Raw genomic sequence first — 15,411 nt, 5'->3', positions numbered from 1 at the left:
ACACGTGCAGGTATACACAAACACAAACACGTCGCCGTAGGCGCCGGCTCTTGTGTGAATGTGACTGATTAATTGAACACATGTTGATAAAGGAAAACAGTAAAAACCATTTGATAAACACAGTTACATTCAACACTCTCTGCAATGTATAGAAAGTCGAGCCATTAAGGTACTCTCCATGGAATTAGCAGCATCAGCTCATATGGCGGGAAACAATTTAGCAAATTAAAATCTAAGTTTAATTTAAGAATTGTTTTTAACCATATTAAATTTAAAAAAAAAAGTATATTATTAAATATTTTTATATATTCAAGAAAGCTTACAAGTATTTTTATAATAAATGGAAAGAAATTGCGAAATAGAATTCACATTTATTTTGTTAAAATCTGAAATTCAATTTTTTAGAAAAATCAACAACAAATTGCATCAGAATAAAGGGCAAATGGAAACAACTGATTCCATTTAGATAGCTCAAAGGCATTGCAATTCCAGTTGGATTCTCTTTAGTTGGATTTCTAGGCATAAAACATCGCCTATAGGAATACAGAATTCTTAGCAATGATATAGTCAATGTCATTTGTCCAGGGGTTCTTAAAAGCGCGCCATTCACTCTGCAGCTGTATGTAGCCATTGTCCTTGCAGCGGAAACGATAAACCTGCGTGGTAACATTCTCATGCACCTGCATAACCATCTTATGGGACTCCACCAGCGCAGAAATGTCATCGTTGTGAAAGTACTCGTAAAAGCTGGTGCCCAATATTTCCTGGGGCAGGAAGCCTATCACCAGCGTGGCACTGGAAAGAGTCGAAGAGCAGACGTATATAAATACGAAGGACACAAATCCGTATAGTAAGGACTTACCGTTGATCAATGAATAGGAACTTGCCCTCCGCAGAGTGACGCGAAATAAAGAGCACATGCCGAATGTTAGGATGGTTGTCCAAGGAGGAGGGCACACTCGAGTTGAGAACGTTGGTTGGTATGCGCCCAATGGCCACAAGACAGGAGAGATTCGTTGTCTGGTCATCATTGTCACCATCCTGATCCTCGTCCTTAATGGGCATCCACGATTTCAAATAGCCCGTGCATTGTATAACCTGATATTTGTGATCCATGCTGAGCTTCGACTTGCGTTTGGTGGAGCTGCGCGAACTGGATGAGGTGTCCGACTCCTCCTTGATCTGATTGTTTGCAGCACGCAGTTTCATGCGACAAAAGAAGGATCGGCGCGCACCCGGACAAAGGCGACACAAGCTCTGCGGCACATCCGTCTTGACGGGTAACATAGCTAAACAAAAAGAGATTGATTAGATATTCCATAACACATATTATACACTCACTTTTGGCATCGATCAGTCGCTCGCGCGGGCACTGCTCCAGTGAGGATAGCTGCTCCTTCACCTTGCCAATATCCTTCGGATGCAGCACATCGAACCAGCTCTGACCCAAAAGATCCGCCTGCGTGCAGTTCAGCACAGTCGACACAGAGTCGGATACATAGAGTATGCGTCCGCGATCACAACCCACTACAAATAGAAATCCCTCGGAGGCTTGCAATATGATCATCTTTAGTTCCTGATCCGACAGGAAGCTAGGTCTGTAGTCGCCCCCGTTATATGGATGCAGGCTGCCTCGTATGCCCCTCAAATGCTGCACTGCCATGCGCAACACCGTCAACTTGTCCAACTTACGCTGCATGGCAAAGCACATGGGTATCATTGAGGATAGTTCGTTAATGTAGGTGTTCATCTTATCGCGACGCCGCTTCTCAATTTCACTGTGATTCTGCCTGGAGGAAAAATAAATATCATATTAATATAGTTTCATTTATGGGCATACCATTTGTCCTACTTGCGATTTTCATCTGAAGTGCGCGCTGACTTTTCGTCATCATATGTATCATCCTCCAGTTCGTCCAGATTTTCACTGTAAGAAGAAAACATTACTATGTGCCTTATCTAACAAGAACAAGAAGGAAACCAACCCCATTAAATCAAATGAGGCAACTGTTGCTTGCGGCACTTACATCCCCCTTTCGAAGAACACATGTAAAACGCATGCGAATGAGAGTGTGTGTGTGTTTGTGTGTATCTGTGTGTTTGCATGTGCGTGTGTCTGTCAGCGAGTGCTTAGAACTACGTAAAAATGTACAAATTCGCATTTGGAACTTACCAAATCTCCTGCATGACTTCACTGTCGAAATGTTGCTAGCTTGCTTCTTTTATTTATAGCTTTTAAATACAATTCAAGTTGTTAATTATTATTGTTTACAAACAGTTGTAAGAGACCGCAACGAACAATTGGCAAGAATTTGCAGATTGACAAATGCAAGCTTTTCCAATGGCTTAAGCTTTTTTTCGCCAATATGGCAACGCTTTGCATAGCTGCATAGCAGGCTAATTGCACTTGCAGTGCGGAAAGCTTTGTAGAGCTTACAAGAATTACAATGTATTATTTTCAATAAATATTTTTAATTCTTTTAAACCTAATACTAAATTAATTGTAAAACATTGTCATAAACACAACAGAGCATTTTTTCATTAAATATGATACATTTTATCTAAACATATTGTTATGACCTGCATATAGCGATCCCAAAGGCAACGCGTTTCCTGATCCCTAAAATAATGCATCGTTAATTATATATATATATATATATGCATATGTTAGGCAACTGACCTGGATATTTCCAAATCTAGGACGCTCTGTGTTATGGAAGACAGAAATTTGTTGACTTGCTCACGATTCCAGCCATTTTGTCGCCAAGGTTCTACGAGTCTTTCGCAGAGATCGACAAATAAATCGCGCAGCTCACGATTTCGATGCAGATTACACGCTATGGTGATTAGCGCACGCCAATAAGACCGAAAATTACCATCTAATTCGTGAAAGGCGCGCTCCAGCAATACAGGCTTCAGTCGCAAGCAAACCAAGCTGCCAAATATATAAATACTTTATTTAATTGTTAAACAAATTAAAATTTCCTTAACATACTGCTTTATTTCCTTCTCCTTGTCTAGTAAACAGCGCAGTTCACGTAAATCCAGCAAAAATTCTTTATCCATTTCCGTGTCATAATATTCGGGTCCAGTATGCTAAGTAAATATCAAGATTTACACAATTTATTTTTAACCAGCAATCAGTGCTCTTTACCTGATATGTATATGTCCAATATATCATGATGGAGTGTGAGCAGGTGAGCAAATCGCTGAAGGTTAAATATTGCAATTTCTTTTTGGATGTCTCAAAACGAAGGCAAGCCAGAAATACAATGCAGGCATATTTTCTAAGATTAAGAATAATACAAATGAATTAGGTGATATATATTTACTCACATTCTACTTACTTGGCCAGATCGTTGGATATAAAGAAATGTTGCATTATATTATTGGTCAACGTGCCAGGCATCTCCTCAACAGCCCGAAAAATGCGTTTGACATTATCAAATTGACGACTGCTCGTAGACAAATAGGCTTATACATCTAATATATTTAAGTCATAATCCCAAATTACTTACCGACACGATTTGAGCTTAACGCACGTTTTGTCGCCAACTTCGTCCAGATCCTTTCGATACCGCGATGTCAACTTCTTGCCCAATATTTCACGAGCTACCACATCATCAATCGAATAATATTTCTCTATAATTAGATCGCGTGTATGGGGCTCCAGTTGGAAACACGATTGTTCCATTAATTTGGTAGGCGCATGCAAATAAAGTTCAATCAGTGAATAGGTTCGATAATGATCGAGCACATCGGAAGCTATCAAATCAATAGGCGCACCCATTGAATGTCCAAATCCTTTTTGCTTTAGGTAGCAAACCGCTTCGCTTGCTTTGAAAAGAAAAACACACACAAAGAATTAGCTTTAGAAAAATTGTGTACATAAAAACCACATACAGGAAAATCCTTCGATCCATAATTGATAAATTTCAGGATCCACTAGCGTATAGTTGCTTATGAAAACGTCTACATCTGCCTAAAAATAAAAGGTGAAATTTATTTGAACACATTTATTTGGATGATAACATTAAACTTACCATGTTTGTTATTATTATCAATGACTTATCGAAATACTCATAGCTAGTTCGATTGACAGATGCGCAGAGGTAAAAGAGCGAACTAAGTCTTTATAACATGAACCGTTTACCACAAGTATTTTTTAGTGAAACGTGTGACCGACATCTTGCAGCGAAATCAAAATATTCGATTAATGAATAAGTCGAAGCGCATGCCCTGTTAGTCGATTTGTAAAGTAATATATTTCTTTATTTAACACCAGCACAATACTTATTGATTAAATAATATTGAGATTTATAAGCGTTAAAATAATATAAAATATACTTTGTAAATAAATATTTTCGATATGCCAAATATAGGCCGATCGAATAGATATCGAATGAGCAGAAAATAAAATATCGATACATCGTTGTGTTTCTTATATCGCTGCGGGTATCAACTTTTAAGAAATGTAAAAATGTAAATTGCAACATATAAAAATAACTGTAAATAGCCAAAAGCAACGTGCACAATACAAATTCAATGTGAATAGTGTGCGCGCAAAGCAATCGCAAACGCAACAACAATCAAAACAACAACAACAACAACAATAGCAACGACAACAGACTTCGTAGTTGTCGTAGCCCAATTGCAATTGCAACAATTCGATGAACAACTTCACATTCATATCCAACAAACAGAAAAAGGAAACCAATAGAAGCAGAAGAAGAAGAGTGCATTTGTTTTGTCGTGTTGTTGTGGTGCAGAATGGAACAGGATTCCTCAACTGAGCTGCATCTGAGCAGAATACGTGAAGTGAAAGATTTGGCCGCATTAACCGACGACGTGCGCGATGTTGTGAAAGAAGAGGTCACATTAGAGAATCACCATCATCATCAGGTAAATCAACACACAAAAACCGACTCAGAGTGGCGTTGGCGGCAAGGGTGGTTCGTTGGTTCGTTGGCTCGTGCGTTGCTCGTTAAATAGTTCCTTCGTGCTTCGTTTCGTTGGATGCCCGCGCAGCCAACGCGCAGTTGTAGAACGCGCTGCCTACTGTCAAATATGTATACACTTGTACATGTGTGTGTGCGTGAGTGAGTGTTTGTGTGGGGATGTGCAAGTGCCTGTATGTATGTGTGTGTGTGTGTGTGTGTGTGTATGTGTGTGTGTGTGTATGTATGTGTGTGTGTGTGTATGTATGTGTGTATGTGTTTGTGTGCCTCTCTATAGAACAAGTGGTGTGTGTAAGGCAAGGGGGTGTAGTGGGGTCGAGCGGCGTACAGTTGTGGGCTGCCAAAAGGGGGGAGGCGGAGGCGGCGCAACAAAAATGCGCGCGGTGCTTGCGCCCTACACGGCCCACAGTGACAGTTCGAGTCTCAGAGCCAGAGCCAGAGCCAGAGCCAACGTTAGAGCAAGAGCCCGCCACCAACACCACCACCACCACCATTACCACCACCACCATCATAGCCAACTCCAACAACGTCAGAATTTGTGTGTGGCGCAAATTGTTGTGTATACCGATTTTCATTTTTCCATGCTGTGTTGTTTACTTACACAAACGAAATTTTCTTTGATTTCTTCCATGTTAAATTACAAATAAATTACAACTACAACAAAATAAAAATCAATTAACGCTTAAATTGTTGTTAATGTTAATGTGACGCCAAATACAATAACAACAACAACGCATCTTCGTTGTAACTCCTTGTGACTCTGTAATGTGCGCTATGGTAATGCAGTTGGATACGAAAGTTCGCATGGTCACATCCTCCTCAAACGACAACAGCGGCAGCGGCGGCGGCAACAACGGCGGTGCAAGCGGCGGCGGCGGTGTTGTGTCAGTACCCGTATCATTGCCAATCGGTTCAATGATAACTGGGACAGCCTATAATGTGATTACGCCCGATCAGCTGCCGCACTTTAAACCGGTGTTGTGCGTCGACAACAATGGTTACCTGTCCGGCAGCACGGTCAGCATGGGCGCTGACCTAAAAACGATTGTCATACAGCAACAGCAGCAGCAAACGCAGACGAGCGTTAATAGCAACGCCGGCAACACAAACACCACCGCCACAAATACCATTGGACTGAATCACGATGGCTCTGGTAGCAATAATAGCCATGACAGCATGGGTACACTGGATCATGCTGCTGGCGGCGGCGGCGCAGGCAACACAAGTGGCTCCACCGGCTGGGCGGAAACAACATCCAGTACACAGCACATGGAGGTCTTCCCGATACGCTGTAAAACCACTTCCGCCGAACTATATCGCAGCAAGCTGGGCTCTGGAGGACGAGGGCGCTGTGTCAAATATAAAGACAAATGGCATACGCCCAGTGAATTTGAGCACGTGTGTGGTCGTGGCTCGAGCAAAGATTGGAAACGCTCTATCAAATATAGTGGTAAATCGTTGCAGTCCCTCATTGATGAGGGCACGCTAACGCCACATGCAACCAACTGCAGTTGCACAGTCTGCTGTGACGACGAAGCAGGTGAGTCAGGTGAGAGATGCATACTTACAAACAACAAATATAAATATATATAAGCCCCATTTAGATATTCGAAAATATATTTTAAATAAACTTCAGCGGCAGCTCAAAATGCATGTGACGCCTTGAAATTGTAATTATTTTCATATTTAGTTTATTTCATTTGTAGTCATATACTTAGCGAAGTCCTTTATTTATTTGATTATGTGCTCTAGAAATTCTATTTATTGCAAGTTGGAATCGAATTGGCCATTGTGATTCGGCTTTCAGCGGGAATCAAGATAAAATCTGTACTCCTAACTGATTTCTATGATCTGATGAAAGCAGACTATATGAATTATTAAACATATTATGCATTACTCAATTTAAGACTTTCCTTAATAAATATAACCGAATGCCAAGCAATTCTTTACAACAAATTGCAAAATAAAATGAATTTAAATCTATCTTATCTTAGTAAAGCCCACTCAAGCTGACAAGTAGTTATATGCTTTGTAACGTAGGATATTCTAGTATATATCTGTCACATACTTCTTTTGGACAATACACTTTAACAATATGGTACTCTTGATCCTTCTAGCTTCTGGTCCTGTACGTCTATTCACACCGTATAAGCGACGAAAGCGAAATCAAACCGAATTAGATGTGGAACCAGGGCCCAAACGTAAACGCAATACACATAGCAACAATAATAATAACAACAATAGCAACACTAACAACAACAATACAAGTGGTAGCAGCATCAACAACAACATCAACAACAATATGGACCCAACGCAAACGACCGCCACCAGTGTTGTGGATGATAACAATATGTTTTTAGCGGAAGATAACATAACGTCCAAGGATGAACCGTGGGCGACGCTCAATGACAGTTTAGACACCTCCACCGAGCTGGTTGACCAAACGCAAATGGGCAATCCGTATGAGCGCGATACGTTTGTGGTAAACATCAACGATACGGGCTCCATTGCCGTACTGGATGGTAGTCAATCGATGAAGAACATCGAGCACGTCTACTGCACCATGGTAAAGGCAACTAACGATTTCAAACGCCTGCTCAACGACATTAAGCAAAACTACGAGCGACGCATCGAGGTTCTGCAAAAGGAACGCGATGCAGCGGTCTCTGCGATGCGTGTCCAGGTGCACACAGACATCGATGATCCCAACATATCGGGCTCATTACACGGCAACGAGATCATATCGGCCAAGAAGGTAGACACACATAGACCTAACTTATATAATATTCAAAGCCTCATTACATATTATAATTTTATTTTGTATAGTGCGCCAACTGCAATCGGGAAGCGCTGGCCGAGTGCTCGCTGTGTCGAAAGACGCCGTATTGTTCGGAATTTTGCCAGCGTAAGGATTGGAATGCTCATCAGGTGGAATGCGCAAGGAATCCACAAACGACAACGCAACAGGTCATGTTATTGATCGATGATCAGTCCTAAGCAACGTAACGAATTGTACATACAAATTTTACTACTAATTAATATATGATTATGCAAGGCTCCTATCCCAATCAGATAAACTAATTCCTTGTCCAACCAGTACACGAGACCCCTCTCCCAATATCCTTAGCAAGCCCTCCCATTAGACTTATGTCCTATTATAATGTAATTCTTAAAAGTATATATAACTATATAAATATATATATGTATATATATTTATATATACATTTTACTATCGACCGTAGAGAAGAAAGAACCGAAAACAAACAAAAAATCCAAAAAAGAAAGAAAGAAAGAGAACGTAATCAGAACATTTGTAGCAAGCGTAAATCAAAGCAAGCGTCCACAATGGACAACTTGGCATAGCGTAAATGAAAAGGTTTAGCTACGATTTGAGATAATGCAACAAAATCCGAAAAAAACTTTAACATGTAATTCAATTTAAATTAAATTAATAAATAGTTGCAACACGCATAGCATAACTAACAAAGGTCCCACAAAAAAATATAAAATAAAAACAAAAAACAAAGTCCCCCGAAAGAATGTCCCTCATTCCCTTCTCAGCTTGACAACTTTTTGCATAAAACAAAAGTATAAAAGTAAAAAAAAATAAATAAAAGAATAATAAAACACAAACAAATAATAAGAAACAACCAAAAGCGAGAGAATAAGCGGAAATACAATACATATTCGTCTATGTATACATTTTTCATTAGACACTAAGCACATAGTTAAACTTTTAACATTTTACGATTATAATTTTATGGATCTACTGCCCGTCGTTACAAGCATCCAATAAAGATTTCAAAACAAAGCAAAACAAAACAAAACTAAAATAAAATAAAATAAAATAAAAACGAAACGATGTGAAGAAAAACCAAACAAAAACACAAACATTTACATTTAATCGAGATGAACATTTAGCTATTAACTAATTACTTAGTTTTGTGTACATTTCTGTGTCGTTGCAGTACTCTGTCCCAAATTCCTTTGTAAAGTTTACTGACCCGTAAGAAGCTGTAACAATTTCTAGTAGTCTGTAGTTCATATGCAAACACATTCATATATACTTATGTATGTAGTATATATATTATATATATATATGTCTTTAAACAACTAGCTATATATTCCAGTTCACACACACAAACCCACACACATACAGCGGAAACACACACGAACACGAACACCAATGGCTATTTATCAGAGATCAGTTACAGTCCGTTGATTCTAAGCCGATTCACGGCGAATTTGAAATCTTTTCAGATGTCTGTAACGGTTTATATTTTTTTTTTCAAATTTCACCTACAAACAGTCGAACACTGAACACCAATACAACAGAACATGCAAATAGAGAGTGCGAAATATCAAAAGCGATGGAAGATAAGAAAAAAGAAATATATATACTTACATTTAAATGTATAATCCTTACTATTTGTCGAATTCTTTTTGTGTTCTTTTTTTTGTTCTTTACTGTATTGTCAGGTAAGTAATTGAGTGTTCAGTTGATGTTCTAGGACTTGCTTTTAATGCCAAGTACACAGCAAGTCGTGTAGCATAGCATACTTATTGGATCGTACATCGAGAACGCCGTGCAGTGGGTTCCCAATTTTCTTTTGCTTCACAAAAATAATAAATAAATATCTGTTGATTATTCGCATATATTTGATTTCTATTTGTCTTTTTTGACAGTTCCATCGGACAGCTTAGCCATCTGACTCGCTCTCCTTCCTTCATAATGCAGTTTTGTGATGAACTTTCAACATGCCTCGAACAGCATTCTGTTGCCCTCTCTGGCGACTCTTTCATTGGAAGCTCTCTCTAATGTCTTTATATTGCATTCCTCTCTAACCATTGTCCCTCCTAACCCATCGTTTTATTATGGAAACTAGATCATAGAAAAGGTCAGTAAAGTAATTAATTACAGAATGTGAAACGCAAAATCCAGGATCTAAAGTAATGTAAAGAGTCCTCCATTCCTCATATTTACTGCTCGAAGATGCCCCATTATGCACTTAATTAAAAATACATCAATATAATTTAGTTGTTAGTCAATATTATGCACATGTTTCATTTATTATTGCATTTTGCATTTTGCATTACATATTATTAATATGCTTATTATTATAGTCTATTACCAAAAATAATTTCTTAAAACTTGTTTACTCGTTTCATTTATTTATAGGTATGCTTTAATTACTTTAAGTTTTGCTCGGATAGATTCTTTCATTTATTTATCTTTTTGTTTAGCTGTAGTATATAATTCGATTTAATTTGCTTGCGTTTTACCAGCGATAACTTTTGTTCGAAAACACACGAAACTCCAAAAAACTGTAAGAAATAACTACAATAATATTCAGGATTGTAGGAGGTAAGGGAATTCTCTGTGTTTGTGTGTGTGGGGGTTTGTGGGGGGTGTATACACTGAACGAAACCGACCTTTAAATTGCTGTTGTTTTTTCGTGGTTAGTTTAGTAACTAATTTGTGTGATTGGTACATAGAATAAATGTGGGTGTTTCATAATTAATAAATACAAAACATACATATGTAAGTATATTAAATAACGTGCCTAAATATAAAACATTTCACAATTATCTAAATAATAATATTGTGGATATACGTACATACATATATATGAAATTTATTAACAAATTTCGCTGCTGCCCAATGAAGAAAAACAAACATATAATTTATAAACAATTGCCAAATTGGTTATTCAAGTGCCATATTTCAAAACACGATTTTCAAAGGGACGCTTGAAGGAGGATTAAACAAAGCCAAAGACAGTGATGAATTAGTTAATTTAAGCATTTAAACTTAATTGTAGGCGCAAAACATTTACAAATACAATGCATACATATTTTTCACTTTTCTTGCGTTTGCTCCGTTTTGTTGTTGTTTTTTTTTTCGTTTCTTTTCTTTTTGTTTTGTTTCTTTTGGAATCACAAATGTTAGCTATAGTATTTAAATACACATGTAGGTAAGACATTCAAAAGGAAAATTAAGTTTTATAGCGATTGAGAATGCTCTTAATGATGGTGTTAGAGAGACTACGATTGCAATTGTGGTTTCTGCTGCTCCTGCAGATGCAGCTGTTGCTGGTGGTGGTGTTGTGAGTGGTGGTGGTGGTAATGATGGTGGCAAAGTGTGGCTACCGGCAAGCTGCGCAGCTTCATTCCAAATTTCGCACCTCAAAGCGCTTGTACGTGTAATTAATGAAGACCCAATCCTTGGCAATTTCACCGCCCTGCGGTACAGGTGCCGACGCTGAACAATGAAAATAAGAATTTGCGACAATTCAACAATGTCCAACATACACGGAAATAAATTGCACTTACGTATCTCCAGCGAAACATCCGGAAATTCATCAAAATTGGACGTATCGTCAATGGAGCGCACTTCAACGGGTATTGCAGCTGGCCGCTCTCGAATGTGTTCCCAATCAACGCCGCGAAAGAATGGCACCGACTTCAGATCCTCCAATCCGCGCTGTGAGCCCAAACGTCGATCGGCCTCGCAACAGAAATTGATGATCGTCTCTTTGGCCTCCTCCGATATGGGTATTTCGGGCGGGAATATTAACGTTTCGCGCCAATTCATCACCTTGCGATACGTGTCCTGAGGGTTGTCCGAACAGAATGGCGGATATCCCATTAGCATTTCGTACATAATAACACCCAACGACCACCAATCGCACGCAGGTCCATAGCCGGTTTGCAGGAATACTTCGGGCGCTATATAATCGGGCGTACCCACTGTGCTGTAAGCCAGAGCACGACGATTTCGTTTCCAGGACTCTGCGCGTCGCTTCGAATCCATAGGACTGCATAAGTGAAATGAAAATTATTGCAAATTCTACTTTCCATTTGTTTGGCTTATTGTCACTAACCTGGCACACGTGCCAATAAAATCGGATGGTTTCGCCTGCGATAAGTCTCGATAAAAGTCCGTGCGATGTGACTTCTTCAAACCCGTGCATAATCCGAAATCAGAGAGCTATAAAAATAAATTTTACTATTAATAATATGTATATGTTATATTGATAATGTGCTTACCTTTAGATGCCCTCGCGCATCCAGCAGCAAGTTATCTGGCTTAATATCCCTGTGTATGAAACCTAGCTTATGAATTGAATCGATCGCTAACGCTGTTTCACTTATATAGAATTGTGTGCACTCCTCGGATAGCGTGTCCTTCTTCATTAGGAGCGTCATCATATCACCGCCAGGCAAGAATTCCATTATCAAATATAAATTGACCTGGTCCTGTAATGCAATCGAAAGACCAATTATTAAAGCTAAGCAAATCGAGACATTTAAACTGGGGCGGGTTTATATTACTGAGTTGGCGAATTAATTGTGGAAATTTGAAATAAATATAAGTGGATAGTATTCGTGTGAATCGTATGAATAATGCTATTGATACTAATAATACTAAAAACAAAAAAAAAATATATTTTATTTCTATCATGAAGTGAATCATGAATTTTTCGTTTCTTTGTCGTGCTTCTGCGTATCTCATGTTAGAAAATGTCATATAAACGTATTTAAGGAAAGTTAAACTGTTACGAAGCTGCACGAAAGTTGTTGATTTCTTCATTATAATGAACTATTTACACCCAACCAAATACACATACGCATACGCATGCATAGGCATGTATCTGTGTGTGTGAAAACTTTCACCAAGAACAAATCAAAACAACAACAACAGTACGAACGATAGCAAACAACAACACAGCGTAGACCATATGATTTGGCAAACGCTTTTGCACTTGTATTGGTTTATTGATTTTCAACTGCATGTTGCGAATTGTGTGCGAGCTTGATATTTATTTGGACTTGCTTGCATTCTTACCTGAAAACTGTAGTACATCTTGACCACCCATTGATGATCCGCTTCTACGAGAACATCGCGCTCAGCGCGTACGTGTGCCACCTGCTCCTTTTCGAGCATGTCCGCTTTGCGCAACACTTTCATCGCGTACACATGTCCCGTATCCTTTTTTTGCACTAAACGCACCTCGCCAAAAGCACCGCGTCCGATGACTTTTAATGCTTCAAAATCCTCGACACCAAGACGCAATCGCTTAAGACGCAAATATTCCGTCTCTTTTTGCGCATGCTGTAAGCGTTTCTCCTGGCGCTGTGATTCTGTTAGACTTTCGTCCTTCAGCTGCGCTTCTAGTTTGGCTAAGCGCTGTTTTCGCTCGCCGTATTGTGTCACCAAATTGCTGTAATAATTTTCCAACGTCACCTTGGCCTTGGTGGCTTTGTCCAGTGTGTGATCGCTGAAACGTATCGAGGAGCCATCCGTGTCCGTTCTGCTGCTCATCATCTAAACTGTGTGTGTGTTGCTCTTGCTGGCGTGTGTTTGTGTCTGTATGCGTGTCGTGGAGTTTAATGTCCTTGCACGAATTATGCACTTGCTTAAAGCAGACACACAGCTTAAATTATTGTATTGCCTTTTTTCCTTTGTAATTTATTAAATTGCTACCTCTCTTTCGTGTTTCGTTATCGTCGTTCTTTCTTATTGTGCGTAGGGTTGATATCCATGAAATTAATCGAATGTATTTCAATCGAATGGCATGAGCTCATTTTCTGATAAGAAGTTCAGTATTTTGTAAATAACTTTAATGCAGCCACTCTTTAAGCGAAATCGATATACGGGATATGTCGATACTATTAAAAATCAGCTGATAGTTAATTACCTTTTGTGCAAACTATGTTTTTATTTTATTCTATTAAAGCGCAACAAATACTATCATGGCGCGCACAACCGACTTTTCGGACCTCAATTTTCAATGTTTACTGTTGATATTCAAGTTGCTACATAACTTAGATGATCAAGTCAGTTTTGCACTCTGCTGCCGAAGGTTTCGCGATGCATTTGCATACCTACACCGACAACGATTCGAAGAAATAGTTGATAGCGACATAAAGCTACGTAATTTGGACAATTGGCGTGCCTTTTTATGGATGTGCGGAGCCAATGTCAAAAGGTTAACTTGCTACCGCGACGATGATCATCCGCTGCAAATATTATCTTTGGTGTCGAGATTCTGCGTCCGCTTGGAGAGCATTACGCTGCGCAATGTTACGGTGGTCAGGGCCCAGCCGTATTTGCTGAAATTAACAACGCTAGAGAAGGTTTACGTACGTAATTACAAAAGCACCAGCATAGATCTAATTAAATGTATGAAGCTGCGGCTGCCCCACATACAATATCTTGGCTTGGAATGCTTTGAGCGCAGGGAATGTAAGTTTTGAGTAAAATTCGATTCTTTAACAGTTTGCATTGTTCAATAATTTCATTATTTCCCACCAGTACAAGAATTGCGCCACTTCTTTAATCTGAAGGAGTTGCAAATGTACGACGAAGTAACAGCGTCCGATTTCATTGCCATTACCAAATCCATGAGGAATTTACGAAAACTGCAGCTGAAAAATGCCAAGAAATTTCTGACTACTAATGCGCTTAAGCAACTGGCCATAAATTGTCGACAGATAGAGAAATTCAGCTTTCAGGATAGTGATGCCGATCTTACAGTCTTGTCGATGTTCCCCAACTTGCAATATCTTCAGCTTAATTGTCCAGATAACCAAAAGGCGCGCTTGTTCAAAACTTTGGGTAGCAAGTGCGCTACGAATTTGGAATATCTCATATTGCAACGTAAGCAATGGATCGACGAGGAGCAGGCGCAACGCATTGGCTCAATCAAAACACTCAAATGGCTTGTGTGCAAGCCTCGCAATGATCGTTGCGTGGCTCAACTGGCGAATCTAACTCAATTGGAGTGCCTCTCATTGCAATGCGCCCGAGATATTGGGGAATCGGAGCTCTTGAATTTAATCCGCAATAACGAACAGTTGCGGTATCTGAACATCTGCTACTGCCTGGGCATAACCGATGCCTTCATTGTAGACATGCTCAGCATCTTAGCTCAACGACGGACACAACAGCCGTTGGTGCTTTATGCAGCTGCAACAGATATTAGGCATGATATCATTGAAAGAGTGAGTAGCTGACTTAAGTAGTGTTATCCATAATTTTGATTTGCGTTTCTTTTAGCTACCAACCGATTTTGCCTCGAAATCACTGATCTTATACTTTGAGTGTAGTCAAGGGATGCATTCCACTGAACATTATTATAGCGACGAACCGGAATTCGATCGTTGATGATGTTATTTCGAGATGTCAGTTAAGCTTATACACATCATTATGCATTCGCATAAGAGAATACCAATAAGCTGTTCGTATACCAAATTATATACTTAGAATTTTATAAAAGTATTTAATGTATATTTATCCTTCTGTTATATTACACTTTAAGTGCTTTATATTACACGATAATAACGCTTATTTCAAAAATAAATTAAGCACCTTTTTAAATCATATTAAATTGAATATAAATTTACATCTTTATTGTTAATTGTTTTCTGATTTGTCATATGAAAGCAT

General features: G+C 39.0%; 5 protein-coding genes across 7 annotated transcripts; 2 read left to right on the top strand and 3 right to left on the bottom strand.

Annotated features, from left to right (window-relative positions):
• Positions 1-477: 477 nt before the first annotated feature.
• On the bottom strand, positions 478-2,333 carry LOC111604428 (protein cycle). 2 transcript variants are annotated; one of them, XM_023322490.2, is made up of 5 exons: positions 1,986-2,070; positions 1,853-1,927; positions 1,342-1,790; positions 863-1,289; positions 478-795 (listed from the first exon to the last, which is right to left on the bottom strand). In XM_023322490.2, the coding sequence occupies exons 1-5, from the start codon at positions 1,988-1,990 to the stop codon at positions 534-536; spliced, it is 1,218 nt and encodes a 405-aa protein (XP_023178258.2). In that variant the 5' UTR covers positions 1,991-2,070; the 3' UTR covers positions 478-533. The 2 variants fall into 2 exon arrangements, with proteins under 2 accessions (XP_023178258.2, XP_023178257.2); XM_023322489.2 differs by lacking the exon at positions 1,986-2,070 and adding an exon at positions 2,174-2,333 and having other exon boundaries at positions 479-795.
• A 208-nt stretch (positions 2,334-2,541) lies between these two features.
• LOC111604458 (acidic fibroblast growth factor intracellular-binding protein) lies at positions 2,542-4,216 on the bottom strand. Its single transcript, XM_023322537.2, has 8 exons — positions 4,044-4,216; positions 3,904-3,982; positions 3,519-3,837; positions 3,348-3,455; positions 3,155-3,287; positions 2,996-3,096; positions 2,681-2,935; positions 2,542-2,620 (listed from the first exon to the last, which is right to left on the bottom strand). The coding sequence occupies exons 1-8, from the start codon at positions 4,044-4,046 to the stop codon at positions 2,542-2,544; spliced, it is 1,077 nt and encodes a 358-aa protein (XP_023178305.1). The 5' UTR covers positions 4,047-4,216.
• Positions 4,217-4,411: 195 nt separating this feature from the next.
• On the top strand, positions 4,412-8,175 carry LOC111604457 (deformed epidermal autoregulatory factor 1). 2 transcript variants are annotated; one of them, XM_023322536.2, is made up of 4 exons: positions 4,412-4,902; positions 5,745-6,498; positions 7,076-7,713; positions 7,785-8,175. In XM_023322536.2, exons 1-4 carry the CDS (start codon positions 4,771-4,773, stop codon positions 7,953-7,955), a joined length of 1,695 nt encoding a protein of 564 aa, XP_023178304.1. In that variant the 5' UTR covers positions 4,412-4,770; the 3' UTR covers positions 7,956-8,175. The 2 variants fall into 2 exon arrangements, with proteins under 2 accessions (XP_023178304.1, XP_023178303.1); XM_023322535.2 differs by having other exon boundaries at positions 5,745-6,507.
• Positions 8,176-10,833: 2,658 nt separating this feature from the next.
• Positions 10,834-13,504, bottom strand: LOC111604459 (serine/threonine-protein kinase tricorner). The gene is made up of 5 exons (XM_023322538.2): positions 12,808-13,504; positions 12,009-12,218; positions 11,843-11,949; positions 11,292-11,776; positions 10,834-11,220 (listed from the first exon to the last, which is right to left on the bottom strand). The coding sequence occupies exons 1-5, from the start codon at positions 13,285-13,287 to the stop codon at positions 11,126-11,128; spliced, it is 1,377 nt and encodes a 458-aa protein (XP_023178306.1). The 5' UTR covers positions 13,288-13,504; the 3' UTR covers positions 10,834-11,125.
• Positions 13,505-13,624: 120 nt separating this feature from the next.
• Positions 13,625-15,318, top strand: LOC111604460. Its single transcript, XM_023322540.2, has 3 exons — positions 13,625-14,208; positions 14,278-14,966; positions 15,022-15,318. Exons 1-3 carry the CDS (start codon positions 13,716-13,718, stop codon positions 15,127-15,129), a joined length of 1,290 nt encoding a protein of 429 aa, XP_023178308.2. The 5' UTR covers positions 13,625-13,715; the 3' UTR covers positions 15,130-15,318.
• Positions 15,319-15,411: the final 93 nt, after the last annotated feature.

This window comes from Drosophila hydei, unplaced genomic scaffold (assembly GCF_003285905.1).
Source record: "Drosophila hydei strain 15085-1641.00,03,60 unplaced genomic scaffold, DhydRS2 tig00000001-arrow-pilon, whole genome shotgun sequence".
In the NCBI taxonomy this organism is placed as follows: Eukaryota; Metazoa; Arthropoda; class Insecta; order Diptera; family Drosophilidae; genus Drosophila; species Drosophila hydei.
The sequence above is the reverse complement of the archived record's forward strand: the minus strand, read 5'-3'. Positions and strand labels throughout refer to the sequence as shown.